General features: G+C 45.4%; 1 protein-coding gene across 1 annotated transcript in view; it reads right to left on the bottom strand.

The window, feature by feature from the left end:
• Positions 1-21526, bottom strand: part of SLC7A14 (solute carrier family 7 member 14) — a 105933-nt gene that overhangs the window by 36560 nt on the left and 47847 nt on the right. The window contains exon 2 of the mRNA XM_073232095.1: positions 15625-16080. Within this exon, the coding sequence (XP_073088196.1) occupies positions 15625-15928 (304 nt within the window). The 5' untranslated portion in view covers positions 15929-16080. The remainder of the gene's footprint in view (positions 1-15624; positions 16081-21526) is intronic.

The following is a 21526-nucleotide window of genomic DNA, read 5'->3' as shown; positions in this document are numbered from 1 at the left end:
ATAATGAAGATTACATGTTCCTCTCCCCCTAATGTCACTCCACCACTCACAGCCTGCCCTGGCTCTCTCTTACCCTCTCAGAACCAGGAGGCATGATTCTCCATCCTAAGAGGGTATATAGGAGAAAGATCCTACTGGGAGGAGGCATAAGGTAGAGAAATGTTTCTCCACTCAAGAAATATATTCCTTCCACATTCCACCAAAGAAAGCCATTAGATAAATAAATACTTTTAAAAGGTATTTTCATCTGCAAAGATTAAATCATGGTTATCCACACTCAAATGTCAATTACTCAGAGGGGTTTTTCCATTAACATGCAGTTTAATTTATTGCCTAATTTTCTAACCTACTTAGCAACTAACTTAGTAATTCCTTCAGTAACTTCTGACATCCTAATTTCCTTTCTTTAGGTGATGCACATTGTTAAGAGTCAACTAAATCAGGCATTGTAATGAATACCAGAGACATAAACGGTAAGGAAGGCAGATCTCCTGACCTTGCAGCATCTGTACTCCAATCAGGAAAGAGTTTAATAAACAGATGATTGCACACAGCCAGTATTTAATAGTCTAGAGCATCTATGAGCAGCTCTGGGAGCCCAGTGGTATGAGTGTGGTTCTTAGGGAGCAGCGTTCGTTGGCTGCTCGGGAAGCTCTGGCACAGGGTAGAGGCTGTTGAGCTGCACCCGGCAAAAAATGGGAAAGGGTGTTTCAGACAGATGAGAGGGTACAGCTGGGATGACACTGGTGGGCTACTTTGCAGATGAGGAGGATGAGTCTGTAGAGGTGGACTAGAGCCGAGTGATTGAAGTGCCACTGCAGCGTGAGACCTTCATTAACAGGTGGAATCTAGCTAGAAAGGACTGTACAGTTCATCTACTTCTATAGTTTTAAAGCTTTGTCTTGGTTACAAAACTCACTTTGCACACAAAGTCTTATTTGAGAGTCTAAGTCATAAATAAATAAAAGCAGGAGGGTTCTGTTTGGCAGAGGGAGTGGAAAACCTCAGGTGGGTCTGTCTAGGATTTTCCTCATCCCATACCCGCCCTAAGCCCTTGAGCCTCCTCTGTGGCCCCACAGGCTATACTGAGTATGGTGTGGAGAGGGGTATCAACTGCTCATTTGATAAATGATGTAGTTGAATCCCATACCTGAAGCTGTATTTTCAATTAATGACAGAGCTGGGGCTGGAAGTGAAGTATCCTGATATCCAGTTCTAGGTGCTTTCCAATTCATTCATTACATTCATTAATATATTTGAAACATTTAGATGGTACCATCTCTATGCATATATGTCCGATTTTAGGGATTTAAAGTTGAACAGGTGTTCAAATTACTAATCATCAGGGAAATGCAAATCAAAACCACCATGAGATACCACCTCACACTACTCAGAATGGGCACTCTCCAAAAGACAAGAAATAACAAGTGTTGGCACGGACGTGGAGAAAAGGGAACCTGTGAACATTGCTGGTGGTACTGCGAACTGGGGCAGCCACTATGAAAGCCACTATTGGGAATTTACCCAAAGAAAACAAAATGCTTAATCCAAAAGGATAAATGCATTAATGTGTTTATCACACCATTATTTACTATAGCCAAAATATGAAAACGACTTACATATCCATCAATAGGTGAATGGAAAAAAAAGATGTGGTAAGTGTATTCAGTGGAATGTTAGCTGTTAAAAAGAATGAAGTTTTGCCATTCGACAATATGGATGGACCTAGAGGGTGTTATGCTAAGTGAAATAAGTCAGAGAAAGACAAATATCATATGATTACACTTACATGTACATTCTAAAAAACAAACCAATGAAGAAACAGACAAAACTGAAATAGACTCATAAACACAGAAAACAGACTGGTGGTTGCCATAGGGGAGGGGAGTAGGGGCCTGGGTGAAATAGGTGAAGGGGGAAAGAATTAGTAAAAAATGATTGATATCTTGATCTGGGTGATGGTTACATGAGTGTATAAACATGTCAAAATTCATCAAGCTGCACACTAAGATTTGTGCATTTTATTTTATGTACTTCAATATAAAATAAAAGTAAACAAAAAAGGTGAATAAGAAAAATGCAGTTCTTTTTTTATGAGTCTTATGTTCTAGTGGAGAGGACAGACAAGAAAACCAACAATTATAATAAAACAGGGAAGGAGATATTAGTTGCAGTGAGTGCGTGGAGGAAAATGCATAAGCTGCCTTAAAGAACTGTAAAATTGAGTTCTGAAGTAGGTCTTTGGGCAGCCAGTAGGACTGTCCATAGGGAAAGGATATCTATCAGGAGATATGGGAAGGAGTAGAGAGGGGTGTCCAAGAAAACAGCCTGGCAACTCCTCAGTTTCATTCTGGCCTCTGGGCTTACTAACGTCTGGCATGTTACTCAGAGGCCAAACAGACTGCCTTGGGTGACCAGCCACAGGTTGCACATCTCAGGCTTGATTAGTGGTTTGGAACGTTCTGTGTCTGTCAGTGGCCCTCATCCATGGAGCCAGCTCCTCCCGAGTGCCGGTTATGTGCCACCTCCCAGCACAGGATGGACTCAGCCATTGGGTAGCTTACCACTGAGGCCCAAACATGTCTTCAGAAACTCCTCACCAAATACAGCACTTTGCTGAGGTGGATGTTACCCATTTCCTTTTCATTTTCTTAGTTTCTTAAAACATCTGTTCCATTTATAGATTCACAGCTGAGACATGTTGTCTATGTTGCTATAGTTGCTAGTAGTGCTTAAATGTAGATTGGGAGAGGGTCTAAGGAGAAATCACAGGGCCTCAGAGAGAAATAATGCAAATTCTCTCAGAAATGTTTGTTTTCCCTACGACCCTGAATTCCAGATGGTGGGTAATGAAGCATCGCCATCTTTGCTATCCCCCTTGAGAAGTAGGTTGCTGGATTCTGTGAAATGTCTATTCAGCGCCCTGTCCTGTGTGGCAGGACCAGTGATACTGCACCAATGCCCCCTTCCCAATGCTCTTGATTAGCCAAGAAAAGTGGGTTTCTTCTTCAGGGAGTAACCCACCAGGCTCTCTCTCCCTCCCATGTCCTGCTGCTGTCTCTTCTGCCTGAGCCATCTGGGTCTCTCCATCATCTGCCAGTGAAGCCCAGGCAGTTTTTACAAATGCATCTGGAGGAAAAGCAGTTTGTCTGGGAATGCCTGTTTCTTTGCATCTAAGAACACACTTATAATTTTTCTGCCGAAGCAGGTGCCATGTGGATAGTAAGAGCCTGTATGTAGCAGATGGGTAGCATCTTCAGTTAGGGGGTGTGCAGCACTCTTCGTTACTGAGCCTGACAGGGCTCCAGTTAAAGTTGGGTAGGGAACAGAGAACTCACAAGTTCTTTAAACCACAGCACCCATATATCGACATATAAGCAGGAAGGAAAGAAGCTGTCCTTAGTGTCAGAGAAGTGGCCCCTGAAACATGTCAAGGAAGTTTAATGATTTACTGATTAAATGTGCCCAGACTATTTGCTCTCTTCTCTAGATCTCCCTTTATAAAAATATTTTAGAAGTTGTTGGAGGTACAGTTTCCATAACGTGATGAATTCAAGTGTGATATTGTCGGGTCCTGCTGTTGGTAATTACCATCATTGGTGTGCATAGCTTAATCTTACTGCTGTATCAGGTGATGATGAAGATGCTAATAGTACTGCTCATGTGGTCACTTTCAGCCAAAGAATCCCCAGGACTAGCTGTTTGCCTGAGCCCATCTTCTTGCCCAGATTGGTCCCTCTTCATTTCTGAGGTGGCAGGTGGAGTGGAATCGCCCTTCCTCTGCTCCTAAAATTTTTACGTAGGTGACCTCAGCCTTGGAGGGAAAAAGAGCTTGCAAAAGGGAAGTGGTCATGTTTTTGGCATCTCCCTGTGCTAGGCACATTGTACCTGGTTCCTCCTCTGATGCTCGGGTGAGCTGGGAGTGAGTGCCGAGGCCACCATCAGCAGCCTCTCTTTGCTGTAGAAGAAGCAGTGAGGCGTCACAGGAGTGACAGCCACCTCTGAACAGAGATTCACAGGGTGGTTATGACAATTAAATGAGTAATGCACACAGATCACTTTGGCCAGTGCCTGGCAAAGCAATTAATCACAGTAAGTACTTAAAAAATGGCAACTAAAATTACTACTAACTGTGGCCTTGAGCAAGTCACCCTGTTCACTGAGCCTTGATTTTCCCTGTGCGGAAACTGGCTCAGGCGTGGTGGTCTCCAGAGGAATGCCTGCACAGTCCCTGGTGTTCAGTGGGTGCCCCACCAGTGGAGGCCGTGGCGATTGGTACAGATAAGGAAAAGCAGTCTTGGGGCTTTACTTGGCAGTAGCCTCTGGACTGTTTTGCCCTGGAGGTGGGGTAAGAGGTGGGAAGCAAGGGTTGTTGGCTGGTGGTTTGAGGGACTCAGCCTCGGCAGCGGTATCAGAAATCATCTAGAGTGTAGAGCAAGCCCTGCCTGTGCTCAGTTCACTGCTAAATCAGAATTTGGAAACGTTTCTTCCTAGATTTTTAATGTTTCATCTAGAGACATGTGTTCTATTTTACAAGTCCATTTAAAAATGGTGAAGGTGAAGAGAAATTTCCCATTTTCTTGAGGCCTGCAGCCCCTTGTCTTGGAGACTCTGAAATTCTGTATGGAGGGGAAAGGAGAGTAAGAAGTGAGGCCACAGCCAGCCATCCTCTTTCACTCAAATACTTTTCAGTGCATCACTCACTCTCTGGGAGTAGGCGGTGCCCCATTTCTAAGGCAAAGTGGCACTAAGAGAGACGACAGACCTGTGAAGCCTCTGTGAGGGCAGGCCACCCCTCACTGCCCTGAGAATTTAGTGGCCAGGGTTAAAGGTGAATGCAGAGAGCCCGTGTGTGGTCCCCCAGGCCAAGTGACGAGCAGGTGAGCCCTGACTCCACTGGGGTGGGCCGCATCTCAGCCCTGGACGGTGAGACACAGCACATCTTTCACGGGCCTGGCTCTGCTTTCAGGCAAGGCCCTCTGCAGACATCTCGACTTCTCTCCAAACTGGGCCATTGTGCAGGGAGGGCAGAGCAGGGCCGGAGCTCAGGGTGTAGGAAACGGTTGGGGGAACCTTTTGGCTACCAGGATTTGTTTACAGCTCCTCCTTTTCTTTAGTTCTCCTTCCTCCTGTGGTACAAACACCTACCGCCTTCACCTTCTTTCCTCCTTTCTACACCCCAGCCCTCAAACTTGGGAAGAACTTGGCCTTCCCTAGGACTTAAGTATGAACTGTATATTTTCGGGAGTGAGTGCTGCCACCTATTGGTGTGTGAGGAGCGAAGGACGGCGTGTGCTTGGGAAAAGGTACAGCGCCCAGTACCTTCTGTGAGTAGCTGACGAGGATGTGGGGTGACTGCTCTTCCTAAGGTTCTCACCTAGATGGTCTTGATGGATTGCTTCCAGCTGCGCAGCCCCTACTCAGTGCAATAGCAATGGTGGGGTTTGAGCTGCCATTTTTTTCTACCAGACAACAACAATGGAACAGTGAATCCTTGGATATGTTGGTGGCTTCTTGAAAGAGGCATTCTTGTCAAAGAAAATATCAAAGGCTCTTGGCCAGATTTATAGTACTGAATACTCTCCTAATGAGAACATTCTTAGAAATGTTTGCAAAGGAGCAGGCATTTGATTCTATGTTTCACATATAAGACGAAATTCATTATGTTGGTTATTTCTTTAAAAAGTCTAAGAAATTATAAGATAGGGTGTCTATAAATAAGATCTTAAGATAAATAAATGTAGGCAAGGGCTGTTAATGAACATATTCCAAAATTGGAAATTCCTGAAGAGTTGGTAGGATATTCAGACATATTTATGTATGCATATATATACATATACATATGTATGTTTTCAAATACTTTGCAAGGGTCTTTTGGGGGCCAGATCCATGAAAATGGCGAGTGGTGATAAGTGGTATGAAATTTTTGTGATGTACGTTAGCAAATCATTGCTTTTCATGCACATACAGCTACCCATGGGCACTCAATAAACCACAGGAGCCAAGTGTGTCCAGGATGGATGCATACCCCAGGTTGTTCGACCACAGATTCACTCTGTTGCTTGCTGTTACCTCTTCTCCATGCCAGCTCTACCCTTCGTATTGTGATGTTTGCCTACACTGTACCCCAGAAATTGCCGTCTCCCATCCACAGGCTGTCAACTGGCATGGCCTTTTAGCAGTGTTCCTGCAGCTTTTTCTCCCGTGTTTCCTTGTGTAAGAATCTCTTCTCCCCTCAGTTTTACTCCCACTCTCTGCCCACCTTTTTTCTTTCTCCACTGTTGCTTCTTACTTCTTCATCTCCATTTGTAGCTGCTTAATGAAGTTCTGCCCTTAGCTCTCTCCGCTCCTTACACCCTTTGTTTGGTGATCCTGTCCCCTTGCCAGGGCTGGTGGAGTTTGCCAGGAGCTCTTAGATTCCCTCAGGCAGCTGTGGTCCCTTAGCACCAGCCTCTGTGACCCAGCAATGTGAGGAGGGGCACCAAGTGTTTAGAGCAGGTGGCCTAGCACGCGCAAAGCTCCTGGGCTGCTGTGGTCAGCCAGTCAGGCTATGCACGCAGGCTGCCTGTGCCAGGGCCCCCTGGGCGAGGCTGCTCCTGGGCAGAGCTCCTCTCATGGGCTTCCATCAGCACTTGCCCATCTCAGGTAGTTGTCCCACGGTCCTCGCGCCTTACTCATCTCTAGCACCTGTCTCAGTGCACAGAGCTCAGGTTCAGAGGGAATGATTTGTCACGGTACCTTGTTTAACTTTCTCATTTTGCAATTTGCAAACTATTATATGTATTTATTTACTAGCTTTCTGAGGCGCAGCTTATTTGTATGGTTTGAAGCACAATCTTCTTGAAGGGGGCTATCCCGGTAGAGATGGGAACTCTTGGACAAACATCTTCAGATCCAAAAGCATGTTCTTCGCACAAGGTTCATCTGGAGAAAGGGTGAGTAGGAGGCAGGCTTGTTGGGTCTTTTGCTAGATATGCACTGAGGGGTTCTGGAGTCTGACACATGGGCTGCCCATGTCCATTCAGGAACAAACCTAGCCTTTGGAGGCTGGAGACCTGCCTAATAGTGTGGATAATCATGATGATAAGAAGAGCAAAAACTACTGAGCATTTACACGTGCCCTGGCTACACTAGCACTTCACATACGTGGTCTTAATCTTCACTGGATGGTTATGATGCAGAGACTATTATTATTTCCACTTACAGATAATGAATCCAGAATCGACTTCCCAGTCTTTCCCACTTGACAGAACACACCTAGGAAATGGCAACCCTTGCATGGGTTTGAGAAGGAGGTGACTAGCCTGGAGCCTCTGCCCCCTCCCAGCTGCCTTGATGACTGAGGGATCAATACCTTGGCTCTCCTGCAATTTCTGGCAACATGTTTGGAAAGCTCTAGGTTAAACACATTTCCCAAGTCACACAAGTAGTAAACAGAGAGTAGAGCTTGAAGTGAAGGTGAATCAGCTCCAGGGACTAATTGCATCGGGTGCCCAGCGGCCTTGTGGGTTTGGGATGTGTGTAGGAGCTGTTGAGACATGGGAGCTTTTTTTTTTTTTACAAACCTTTCCCTTTCCTGTGTTCATTTTTACCCTAACTCATGCAGGCAATCTATCCAAGCTCTTCATTTTGCAGAGGAGAAAACTGAGGTCGAGAGAAGTGGATGACTTGCCGAGCTGTTGAGGGACAGAGCTGTAACAGAGTTCAGGCATCCCAACTTCCAACCCAGGTCCTGCTGTCTCCTGCAGTGCTCATGGTTATTTCACATGTGCCTGTCTTGTTTCTCTGCATCAATGTCAAGCCCTCCGTCCTAGAATTCCTTCCCACGTTCTGCAGCACCTCAGCCAGTCTGAGCCCAGAGCAGGTGGACAGTCCCTCCTACAGCCACACGAGGTGCTCTTGATAAGGATTGTCCACTCTACCAGGTACTGTAGTAGATGGAAAAGAAGCCCAGGTTCCTGGGTTTGTTGGAGGAAACTCAGTTTCAGAATCAGCAATTTGAGAAACATGAATTTCTACTAAAATGTACTCACCTCCTCTGAACTGGAAACTGACATCCTTCCTACAGGGCTGTCAATCCAGCCCTAAATAGGAGAGCTATGTGTGCTTTGCAGCCCCCTTCTCACTGCTGACAGGTGACAGAAAGGTACTGAGCTTAGAAGTCATTTTTATGACCTGGGTTACAGAAGTTCTGACCCAGAAAAATGCATTGCTAATCAATAGAATGGAGTGAGCTGCAGACTTTTTTTGAATAAGTGTTTTCTTTATGCACTTGATTCTCTTTGGGGAGATTTTATATTTAGGGGGATGTATCTGCCTGAAGTAGGTTGGGGGTAAATAGTTTCTGGAACCAGGCAGAATCAAATTTAGGCTCAGCCTTTGTCCTGCCTTATGGCCCAGGACAGGTCACCTTGCCTCGCTGATTCTCAGTTTTGTCATCTGTGAAATGAGTATCATAATGGAAATTATTTTGTAGAATTTATTGGGAGAATTATGCAACTGGTGTTCAGTTAGTGCCAGGCTATCATGATGAGCCATAAAATGGGGATACTAATACTTACCCAGCAGGGAGGTTGAGAGGACTAAATGAGGTACTAAGTGCAGAGTGCCTGGGGCACAGTATTTGCCTGGTAATAATAAAAATAGTAAGAATAGTAATGGCTAGCATTTATTAAGTGCTTACTAAGTTATGTCTTAGAGATTTTAAAGACATCAGTGGTAAATACAATCATTATTAAGCTTTCAACATACAGCTAGGTATTTATTTGGACAATATTTTGGAGAACTAATCTTCTGGAGGCTTGAAGACTGGCATGCTTTTGTTCATCTTTGAATTTCCTCTCCACCCTTTTAATGTTTCTGCTCCTGTCACCCTTAGTGTGGTTAAAAGCATTTTTCAAATATGTTTGGGGGAACAAATGCAAGTTCGCGGAGTGAATGAGAGCACCTAGATCACAGAGAGTGATCAGTGATGCGAAAGGACCACCCCTCCTGGTGTCCACCTCTCAAGTCTGGCTTCAGTTTGAGGAAGAAAAACTGGTTTGTTCTGAAACACGAAACAAGGGAACTCATCAGAGTATCTAAGTAGACTCTGAATCTTTAGAAATCATCAGTCATAAAAATTCAACATGAGATGAATACTAGAGTGGGAGACTCTGCTTAAGCTTGAGAGAGTCCCCAGAACCAGCCCAGGGAGCAGGTGGGGAGCCTGGCCAGTGGGAAGTCACGCTCCGAAGAGCTCTGCTCCTGCCACGCCCTCCCTGGGAGACAGTTATGGTGGACTCTCCCGGTGACCCATCAGAAGGTACTAAAGAACAATGAGGATAGCAGGAAATGCAAATTACAAATCCTAGTGCTCAACCATAAACTGCCAATAAAAATGTTCCTTAACGTGATGGTCCTTTCTTGCCTTTTGAGCCCTCTCAGGGATTGTGACTTATTAATCCACATCTAATGAGAAAGACTAGTTTCAAAGGTACTGAGGCAGCATGCTGAAATGGAAGAACGTGAGTTTTGGAGGCCTGCAATCTTAGATTTGAGTCCTGGCTCTGCCACTAAACATCTGCGCCTCTTGGGAAGTTGTCTTAATCTCTGACCCTCTGGCTCCTTCTCCAGGGGCAGCACTAAAATCTTCCCTCCCTCACCGGGTGGGGGAGGGTGGCCAGGAGCCTTCCATGGAAACCTGGTGGGCACTTCTGCACATACAACGAGCTTCCCACTCCTCTGGTGTTCGGGGGAGGTGCCCTCTACTCGAATTTTCTGCTTCTGCTTTTACTTTCTGTTACCAGAACTGTGTTGCAAATCTGTTATTCTCCTGACATGAGTTCAAAAACATTCTCGTTTATTATGTATCTTATCTCGGCTAGAAAGAGCTTATCTTTCTCCCTCATCCCCTCATCCAACCAGGCCCAAATCCTTTCTATCCTAAACTTCCCTCTCACCTCTGCTGCCAGGACCTAGGGCATCATAATCTCCTGTCTGTTCTGTACAAAGTGTGTGTAACCCATTTCTCCACCTCTAGTCTCTTCCAACTGTGTCACTAAGACACAGATCCATTTGTGTGGCTGAACTTCTCAATAACACAGAATAGATGTCTAATCTTCCTGGCTTGGACCCCAAGTCCCTCCTCTAAGAGTCCACGTTGTTTGGTGAATTATCTTGATGGACCATTTGGTTAGGGAACAATAGTCTTTAGAGAATGGTCAGGATGAACTTGTAGGGAGTTAGAGAGGTAAGTAAACTGGTCTGGATAAGATATGGACAAGAGTTTTAGGCTTGACAGTGGGCAGGCTACAGTGTGGAAGGTGAGTTGAAGTAGAAAGGCTGCCTATCAATGGGGCTAGAGCCTGAAGCCAAGAAGAGAAGGTTGGGGCACATTCCCTAAAGGCAGGGAGAACTGGAGTGTGTCCTGTGTTCCATGTAAGCTTGCTGTCTGCTGGGATGGACTGCATAATCTGTCCTTTTCTGGCTCAAACTTTCTATAAATTCCACTGTGCATACAACCTTGCTTTGCTGATACTTGGGGGAGAGGGAAGATTGATGGGGCATCTAGTTGCATAATAAGGCAAAGAAAAGGGGTAGAAGCAAATGAAATGTAAAGCAGAAGCAGAGATTCAGAGTTGGAAGAATTAGGAGAAAGTTAACCTTCACAATTTCCTAGGTTTATTGAGGGGGGACACTCTAGATTTTCCAACTGTACAGTACTGAGAATCAGAACCAATTTTACTTAAATATTTCAGAACAACTTGACCTCAGCAAACTGGAGGACTTAGGGATTATGAACTCATTACAGATTGGCAACAACAGCCATTTTTCCTTTTCTTTCCCATTAACAAACCCCTATAATACTGGGATTGGCAATATACCCACTGTGAAGACTACATTTCTCAGCCACACTTGCTGTGGCTCAGGGACCAAGTTTTAGCCAATGTAAATTATAGGGGAGGACTTATGGAAAAGCTAATGAAAAAGCTTCTTACAAAAGGGAAAGAAATACAGGAAATAACCTGCCTCAATATTCTCTTCTCTTTCCTGCTTTCTGGGACTCAGATGTATTGGCTGGGCTCCAGCAGCTCTCTTAGATCTTGAAGTCACCTTAAGGATGGAAACCAAGGATCCAGATGGTAGAGCAGAACGTCAAGGGGCCTGACACTGAGAAGGGAGTGGTGGTCACCACGGCAGAGGAATTGGGGTGGGTGGGCAGGGTGAGGGGGATAAAGAGGCACAAAAATCTCAGGCATAATATAAGTTGGTCATGGGAATGGAAGTGCAGCATGCAGAATATAGTCAATGGTTCTGTAACATCTTTCTATGTTGACAGATAGTAACCACATTAGTTAAGGTGAGGATTTAATAATGTGGGTTGCTGTTGAACCACTGTTTTGTGTGCTTGAAACCAATATAATATTGAATATCAACTATACTTCAATAAAAAAAAAAATCAAGGGGCCCGAACCCTGTGACTGCAGAGGCGCAACAGCAGCCTCCCTCCAGATTTATTTTACACAAGGAAGAAGTGAAATTATCTCTCCTACTTAGGTTTCTGTTGTATGCAATTGAACTGAATCCTAATCTGCTAATAGAGGAGCAGAATAGCAAAGTGATTAAGATGTGGGCTCTGGAGGAACACCGCTTTCACTCGATTCCTTGTTTTGTTACCTCTTAAGCAAGCACCTTATGCAAGTTACCAAACTCTTCACTTCCTCTATTTTCTCATCTAATATGAGGATAACAGCAGCACTTATCAAATAGGGTTATTGTAAGGATTAAATAAAATAATGTGTTAAGCTCTTAGAACTCTTTTGGTACACAGCAAGTGCTCAATAGATGGTGTTGCTGCTGTTAGTATTATTACTGCTACTATCTGTGGGGACTTACCTCTCTATCAATAAGGTATGGATCCTTTAGGGCAGAGACAATTTCTTATGTATTTTTGGTAAAACCCCAGGACTGGTATATGGTGGGCACCCATTACATCTTTATTAAACCATATCTTATTAGACTTTTGACAATAATTTCTTATGAGTAGATGATAAAAATCTTTTGGTATCATGCACCAGACAGGGGATGGTTGCTGGGTATGCCCACTCTCATTTAATCCTTATCAAAAGCATTTGAGATACGGGCTTGAAGGGTTTTAATAATATTAAAATAGAACAGAAATAAAATTAGACACAATGGCAAACTGGCTGTCCTTGCCTCACTCAAGTTCCTAAGAGCCTCCTGGGGCTTTAAGCAGCCAGATGTCCCTGGCATGGTGGCTTTGCTTTGCATTTCATCCCCAGCCAAAAGCATGAGAACCTCTATAAACTTTCCAGCCTCTATCCCTCAGTCTTTCAACAAGGTTGTAGTGGGAACAAGGAAAAGAAATTCTTTTCCCAGTGTGGTTTATTTAATCTAGTATGTACAAAAGGGTTTTCAAAGTTTGGACTGGGCATGGGATCTGGTTGTGGGCTGCTGAGCTATTAAAGCATAGGTAAGGCCTTTTGGACAGAGGGCAGATGCTACAGCACAAGCTGCTGCCCCTGGTGAGTCCCTCTCCGCCTGAGACAGGGCCATGGGCAGTTACAGTGCGAGGTGAGTCCAGGGAGTCACTGTAGCTTTGGGTCTTGTCAGAGAAAGTGGATCTGTTAGTCACACTCATGTCATTTTCACTTTATAAGCTGGTTTGTGTGGTGTGGAGGAGGATGCCACAGGACCAAGAAAATGTCTTAAGAGTTTGCCTGCCAATAGTTTCTATCTTGCCATATGTTTCCTCTTCTTGTAGGTCACTGCTGCGGCAGAACGTCAATTCTGAGTCTTATAGCAGAGCAGCTCTTAACCCTCGTTCAAACTGCTTGGGATTATGGCAGAAAGCAGGCCAGAGAGGGAGGCGGAGAGGTAGTTTTGCGGGGTGAGGAGATCAGAATAAGTGAGCACTGAGGGCCAGGGGGCATAAGCCTCAGGAAGGTGAGTGATCGTAGGTGCTTGAGTCTGACAAGCATTGTGCCATGAGCTTTGCATTTGTTGTCACATTTACTCTTCAGAGCAACATCATCAGTTAAGGACTAATATTATCTACAATTGGCAGGTGTGGAAAACAAAACTTCTATTATTTTTTTTTGAGAGTTTTGAGGGGATCATAACTCCCTGAAGATGGCATAGCTTGGCAGCAGCAGAGCTTTGAGGCGATGGTGGGAGAACCGGAATCTGAGAGAGGCCGTGGGAGGCGGGTCCTCCGGACCTCTGAGTGGGCGAGGAGAGCGTGTGAGAATGGCAGCCTCCCCAGGTCAGACAGGCAGGCGACAGTGTCCTCAGGGCTGGGTCAGATTTTAGTTAAGGTCAGACAGAGAAAAGGACCAGGAATTAAAATGTCTGGGGCTAGAGGGGCATTTGATTATTGTGATATGGAGAAGTGATGGGAAGTTTGGTCAAGGGAGAGGCAATATGGGGAGGGTGACGTGGGAGTGGAGAGAAGACAGCGGGGAGGGACAACAAAGGATATTAGAGTGAGAGACCTGTTGCAGAAATCGGTTATAAATGTGCTAACTTGGGCAGAAGTAATTTTTGTCCTGCCTCTGGCTGAGGGCTCCAGAAAAATTCTGACTGGCCTCAGCAGGGAGTGGAGTCAGCCACAAAGTAGAGAGAAGTGTTAAGGATCTGCCATATGTGGAGGGCGTGTTCCTGAGTGGGGGAGAGGCAGGGTTTCTGCTGGTGCCAGTCACCGCAGTACCAGGGCCTCCAGTGGGGCCAGGCCTGTGCTGTGCTGACGAGGCTTTAACAACCAACTCTGAAAACAAACAACAAAACAAGCTCTGATTTGTAGCATTTGCCAAACTTCTGTGATGTAAATACTCCCACCACAGCCTATTTCAAGTTAACAACTTGCCCTCAGTGAATGCAATGTTGTGGAGAGATGTGCACAGTGGCATGAACTGGCTCTGGCACAATGGTGGCTAGGATAGTCTTGGGCCCGAGCACCGGTGCAACCCAAGTTACATGGCCCAGGGGCACCGCGGGGTGGGGCAGGCTCCCAGAATGGCACTGGCTCTTGTTCTGGTTTCCTAATGTAAGGTAGTACCCTGAAGGATAAGATGTGGGTGATGCATGTGCAGGACTGACCATGGTTTAGGGGCCCAGGCCACAGGAGGACGGCTCCCAAAGAGAATGCAGTCTGCATAGCCTGGGCAGGTCTCAGCTTTCTGCCCTGGGCCCTCAGCAGGACCCGGTTATGTCTGCCTTGTGTTCTACTATTGCTATTCTGTTCTGTGCACTAACCCTTTCAGGTCTAAAGATTTGTGGTGATGGTGGAATCTGGCACCCTCCCCCCAAAATATTTCCTCTGCCGGAGAAGTTTACAAATGATTGCAATCAGGTTAATAGAATTTCAAGTACCCATGGAATTCATCTGTGTGAATGATTATTTTCATCTATCAGGAAAAATATTCTGCATGAACCTCAATTATTAGGATATTCATGCATATTAGAGAATGACATTGGGAAAAGGGGACAGTGGTGAAACCAGTGGGGAAGTAAACCATGACAAGAGGTAAATAAAATCAGTATGGAAATATTTTTCTCATCAAATTAAAAAGATGTCAAATATAAACCAGTGTCCTCTCTGGTTGCATGTTCCTAGTCTGTGCATCCTACATGGCTGCACATGGGTGAAGTCTAGTTACTAGGTGTAAGATATTAATGTAGGACTTTTCTTGTGTTGGTGTGCCTTAGCACACAGAACTCCTGATATAAGTCAGCTTTCCTACTTCTTCTGAAACATTTGAAGAGGCCATGACATTCACTGCCAGGACATGAGTTGTTGATCCACATGATCTGCCACCCCAGACCCCAGCAATCAGGAAGCAGGAAGTATTTTTTCCCCTCTTTTTCAAGTTGTCTGATGACCCATTCCTGGTATTCTGGGAAGATGCTGTGGATCACAACTCAAAGAGAAGAGGAAGGAGGAGGAAAAAGAAAGAGGAGGCATTTCACAAATTATCAACATGTAAGTCCTGTTACCTCATTTTACAAAAAGCACACAAATGAGTTTTATGATTCTTTCTTAAGGAGAAAAAGGCATTCGTTGAGTTACCACTGCAGAATATTAATCTGTTGAAATGCTCAAAGCAGATGGTGCTTTGTGATGCTCATAATGGCTCTACATTTCTGAGCTTGGTTTCCTCTTGCTTGGGGTCTGGGGGAGTCACAGTGCCAGTTTTCGGCTCATTAAATCCCAGTTGTATCAGATTTACTGACTTACCATTTTGCTATGCTATCTATTCTTTATTTATTATCGATATCCTAGCTATATCCACCTCCCCACAAGGGGATTGCCGTATCTTCCAACGAAAGGGAGCGTTATGCTAAAAATAGAGCCACTAGGACATGACAAGGAATGAGAAGTTGGAAGATGGCTGGGCACCAGAACCATTGTTTGCATCCCCAAATCAAAGAGAAAGGAAGCTACTACAACTGAGCCAAAATCTAGCCTTGAACTCCCTGGCAGTAAAGGCAAAAAAGGAGCATGGTGACCACTTCTCTGCCCCTTTGTATGCCTCAGTGGTAAAAACTCTAGAAGGGTGGGCGAGCAGTAACAGGCTGGCAAGCATGCTTCCCGCAGGCCTCGCACTGCACTGAGATGCTTACCTGAGAGTATGGATGCAACAGCTGCAATGATAAAGGACACAATGACACCAGGTCCCGCCATTTCCTTGGCCACCAGGCCAGACACCACGTACATCCCAGTGCCCACGCAGCTGCCAACGCCAAGCGAGATGAGGTCCACGGTGGTAAGCACCTGGGCTAGCTTGGTGCCATGTGCTGTGGTAGCCCCAGTCCCCTCCAACATGGATTCCACTGGTTTAGTGCGCAGGATCCTGGAGTGCACAGCATACCAGGCAGCGCCCCACTGCACCCGCCGGGGGTCCAGGGAGGTGAGGAAGCCACTCATTCTGTGCAATAGGGTTTCCGGTGAAGGTCAACTGATGGAAGAGGGCTGCAGAAGCCTTAGTGGATGATTCTGGAACTCATCTAGTAAACAGGAATCTCCTATTTAGAAAAGATCCAGAGGGACCCAAAGCAGCCTTCTCCTGGCATGAATGTCTGCAGGTAAAACACAGGAAAGGAGAAGATGAGACCAACCAGGAAACAAACCCTGACTTGAAGACATGGCTGGAGGTCAATGCTGAACTGGTAAAACTAGACTATCTCATAACACAGGATGTTACATTTTCCCCTTTGTGTCCCCTCCAGTTCCAAATGCCAGTCTGTAGTCTGCACTATGTCACAGGGTTATTCTGAGGTAGATGGTCTGAGTCAGGGCTCTGCCACTTACTGTTCTGGGTCCCTGGGTAAGTGACTGCATTTCTCTGTGCTTCTGCTTCAGCTGTGTTGTGGGGATCATACAGCCTCCACCTACTGTTGATGTGAAGATTGAAACAGTGTACATCTGAAAAGACCTCAAGACATTGCCTGGCACATGGAAAATTATTTCCTGTCCGAACTCTAAGTGCTTCTTACTTGGTTCTACCAAGACTTCATGATTCTTGGGCAGGTTCTTTGGGGACACAATATCCTTACTTTTTTACATAAGGCTGTAAACTTAGATCTGTGACTCTCAAGAGTGACAGTGCCATCCCATGGGGTTGTTACAGAACTTTGCTCTCAAATGAAATAAAAGATGTTTTGACCATTTTTTTTTTTGTTCTCAAAGATTGGGGCAGGAGGAGTGTTCTTGGTATTTGATGGATAGGTCCCAGAAATGCTAAATGTGTAGGATGGTGTCATACAATTTTCAGGTATCTCTCCTGATATTCTTGTAGATGGAAATGCTGATTATGATAATCTGAATCTAAATCCTAACTCTGTTTTACATATAAATGTGTGGAGTTCTTTGGATGGTTTTAATATATAAGTACATTGTCTTTTCCAGGAATGCAATTAGAGAGTAAATTGATAAAAGATCATAAGTTCTTTGGTTTGGAACTTGAGAGGAGTTCTTTACTCTTTCTGAAATCAGGGACCCCCTAAAATGACCCCCATGAACCTCCCTCTTCCATGCAGCACCACCTGCCTGCTGTTTGGAACCAGCACATTTATAGTGATTCTTCACTGAGTGCAAGCATCTGACAACTTCATTTGTACTTGCCTGAGTGTTTACATATGAAATATGTTGTATACAAGTTGGTTATTTGTGAATTTTGCTTCAGAATATTAAAATGGGGTCTGACAAAACATTTATTACAACAAACAGGTGGTGGGTCTGATAGAGTTGAGAACTATTGTATCAGATGATCCCTAAATTTTTTCAAGTCAGAAAATGCAAAGTTTATATCAAACTACTTTCTTTGGAGCCAGAGGCTTTATAAAATTCTTTAAATAATTTTTAGAGTACAGCCTAACATGGATTCTAAGTATGGTACTGATAAGCCTAGGGCATTTATATTTTCAATGAGTACCAGCCCATGTAATCTATCAGTATTATTAATTAATGCTACTTAGCACTTAATGTAACACTTGTCTGCTTTTAAAGGCTTTGCAAGCATGACCTAATTAGAAGAATCAGGTGAAATGTGGCAGTTAGGTTCCCAGGGGTTGCATGATGGACCTATTGGTTTAACTCCCTCCTAGATTTGACAGTATTGCTTCATGCTGTGTTTTAATTTTTGACAACACCTTATATATCAGTACAGTTGGATGGTGCCACTGTGTGTGTCAGAGTCACTTAAAAGCTTAAAGGGTCAGTGTTCTTAAAAAAAAAAAAAAAGATTTCCAGATTTGTGGGAAAATGTGTCATATGTATACCAGGAAGGCTACAAGAACAACTAACTGATTTACTTCAGCTCTTGTGGGGAAATTAATGTACATATCAATTTAATTTCAACCCAGCCAGCATATATTGAGCATTTATGTACCAGACATGGTGTCAGGCTCAGAGGTGCAAAGATGGGTTCCCTCCTCCCCTAAAGCTTCCAGGGTAGAATGGGAGATGGTGAACACCCAAATCGCAATCTGAGGGAGAATGCTCATTTTTATTTCCTGAAAAGCTCATCTTTTATTACTTTTTGAATTATAAAAGCATAGCATGTCTTCTGTAGAAAAACCAAACAACATAAGCAATGATGTTCAGGGAGGAAAGACAAGACAACACAATACATAAATTGACAAATAAAAGGAGATAATTCCAGAGAGGGATAAAGGCTATATTATGGGTTGAGTTGTGTCTCCCACACCCCAAATTTTAACCCCTGGGACCTCAGAGTGTGACTTATTTGGAAATAGAGTTGTTATAGATGGAATTAGTTAAGATGAGGCTATACTGGAGTAGGACAGGGCACCCACTCCAATGACTGGAGTCCTTACAAAAAGAGGAAATTTGGGTACAGAGAGAATGAGATATGGAGATGAAGGCAGAGGCTGGGATGATGCATCTACAAGCCTAGAACACCAAGGGTTGCCAGCAAACCGCTAGGAGTGAGGAGAGAGCTGCGGAACAGATTCTCCCTCAGGCAGGAGCCAACCTCCCCACCTTGGTCTCAGACTTCCAGCCCCCAGAACTGTGAGACAACGCATTTCCGTTGTTTAAGCCACATAGTTGAAGGTACAGCCATAGCAAACTAATACAGGCTGTAAAGGACATGAAACAGGGTGATGGAGGTGCGAGGGGGTCTCTGTGGCCCTGGCCCTGGCCCTGGCACCTGAGTGATGAGGTGTCAGGGGAGTGTTCCGGAACAGTGGGTCCAGAGGGGGGATGGGCCGAGGAGGAGGTTCCAGCGCTGCGTTAGAGCTTTACGTGGGCCAGAGAACATAATCCTCACAGCAGATCCGTCTTTAGATGGAGCAGCCGGGGCTCGGAAGAGGTCCTGTAACTGCACCGATCCCAGGGAGCCCGTGAGGGCGGGCCAGCCCTTTGCCCTGGGGCCTCCGCCCGCCAAGTTCATGTCCTTACGCCCCGCTCTTCCGGCGGAGGAGCGCGGGCCACACTGCTGAGGGTCTCGCAAGCAAGATGAGGGGCCTGAGCTTATTAACTGCAGTGAGAAGCCCCTGTTGGGCTTTATTCAGGTGGGCAACGGGATATGATTTCATTTTAAAAGCTCATTGTAGCCACCGTGCAGTTAACTGAAGAATCAGTCATGTCCTGCTAAAAAATTAGTCCCAGATGGCGAAAACAGGTGAGTGAGGTGAGGACCTGCTGCTGCGGGAGGTCGCCGAGCAAGCAGAGAGCTACACGCAGCGCCGTTTCAGCGGCGCCAAGAGGGACCGGCTGCCCGCAAGGCCAGGCCGCGCCTCCCGGGCCCCGGGTATTGGAGAGCGGAGAGCGGAGAGCGGCCCCGTGGCAGGGCATGGCAGGGGTAAATGCGGGTGACCTGGACGCCAGCCTTTTGAGGGGTGGTCACAAGGTTTCTGCTTTCCAGATCTCCTTTTCAGGGATTCTCCATTTTGTCTGGGCATAGGAATTACCCAGATCTTCTAGAAATACTGGTGCTTGGCTCCCATTCCAGAAATTCCCTTTAATTGGTCTGAAGTGTGGCCCAGATGGGGGGCTCCTTAAATCCCTAGGTGATCCTAGCAAGGCATGGTTGGGTTCACTGCCCTGTGTCACCACCAGCACAAAAAAACAGGTATTGCCTGTCATGGTCAATTTTATGTGTCACCTTGACTGGGCTAAGGGATGCCCAAGATGCCATTCTTGGGTGTATCTGTGAGGGGCCCTCCAGATGAGATTAGCATGTGAATTGGTGGACTGACTGAAGAAGAAGGCCCTCCCCAGCGTGGGTGCCCATCGGCCAGTCAGTTGAGGGCCGGAATAGGGCAAAAAGGTGAAGAAGAGTGGATTCCCTGCCTCGGAATGGACACCCGTCTTCTGTTCTGGGACACTGGCACTCCTGGCTCTTGAGCTTTCAGGCTCTGATGGGGATTCATACAAGTGGTCCCTCCAGCCTGATGTTTGGGCCTTTGGACTCACACTCAATTACACCACCAGCTTTCCTGGTTCTCCAGGGTGAAGGAAGCAGATTGTGGGACTTCTTGGCCTCCACTGCAAGGGAGCCAACATCTGTAATAAATCCCCTTGTATATATCTGTATATAGCTTACTGGTTCTGTTTTTCCAGAGAACCCTGACTGTTACATTTTCATTTTCCACGTGGAGCCACAAGTCCGACAGGTGCTTCCTATTTCTCTTTCTGGGCAGGTAACTGGTCTCTTGGCAGCTGTCTTGTGAATGCAATGACTATGATACTGCACTGGCTGGAGACACCTGCTGGGGTATTGTCCTAACCAGTCCTTCATCAGGAATTGTCTGGAGGACACTGGGAAATGAACCAGGCTTGTTAGGGAGCTGATGGCTTCTGTTTGGTAGATAATTAGAAACGTGGTGAAAACACAGAGAAACAACTAGAACAAAGGTTGATGGTGGTGAGAATTCTTTCCTGACTCTCTGTTGCTTCCAGGTGATTCCTCTGAGTATTCGCTTTATTGATGCAAACAGGGACTTGGGGCATATCCTTTCTTGGTTGGAAATTTACTGGAGAGAACAAAATGTACAAAGAAAGCATGCTTCTAAGTGACTATTGACAATATCTATATTCATTACCCTCACATTATGTTAACCAAAGAGAGTTTTGGAAGCTCATTGCTGTTGTCTTTCCAAGATGAGCAATAAATGTGTGTTGTGCTTTCTCTAGCATCTAATTCAGTCTTCTCAAAATACTTCACAGCTCTAACTAAGGAAGGCTTACAGGGATCCTTGGGGAAGACAGTCATCATTGTGGTGTTGCTGGCAAGCTTGAGGGTTCAGTGGGCGCCAAGTATAATGATGGTAAAAGCAGGTTTGTGTAAGGATGAAAATAATTATGGCTTAGAAGTTCACTGAACAGGTAGGATTATCGAATTAGTTGGAGCCTGCCATTGTAGGTGAAAAGAGGAAGGAAACACAGGCTAACAAAGCAGTAAACAGCCCATGATTATCTCGCTTGATTTTACAAATACACTGAGGATTATAAAGTCCCTGTATCACATTCCGCATGAATAGCTGTGCAGCCTTTGCGGGAACATCTGGAGCAGAGGGGAACACTGGCCAATAGAGGCAGCCCCTTCACACGGTTGCACAGCGAGGATTGCTACAAAACTCTTCTAGTCCTGTCCCTGGCAGAATGAGGCTGCAGGAGAGAGAAAGGTGCCTGGTTTAATGAGCCGCCCACTGGTGAATGCAGGCTCTCAGGTCCCACCCCATTCCTGCATCCTAGGGTCCTGGGCTAATCCTCCTCCCACCAGCCCACTGCTTCTATCTTCTGGGCTGAGCTTCTGGCTTCTGTTTAAGGACATAATTAAGAGTCAGGAATTCCCTGGGTTCAAGTTCTGGCTCTGCTCTTACTAGCTAAGTGATCTTGGGCAAAGCCTGCCTACACTTCATTTTGCCATCTATAAAATGGGATGATAATGGTGCCTAGGTCATAGGGCTGTGATGAGAAGTGAAAGAATTAATATGTGAAGCTTTTTGCACAATGACCACCATAGCCTTGAGCATCACGGGAGTGTTAGCTAGTATT

This window comes from Manis javanica, chromosome 3 (assembly GCF_040802235.1).
Source record: "Manis javanica isolate MJ-LG chromosome 3, MJ_LKY, whole genome shotgun sequence".
Classification (NCBI taxonomy): Eukaryota; Metazoa; Chordata; class Mammalia; order Pholidota; family Manidae; genus Manis; species Manis javanica.
Note: the sequence above shows the minus strand (reverse complement) of the source record. Positions and strands in the feature narration are given on the sequence as shown.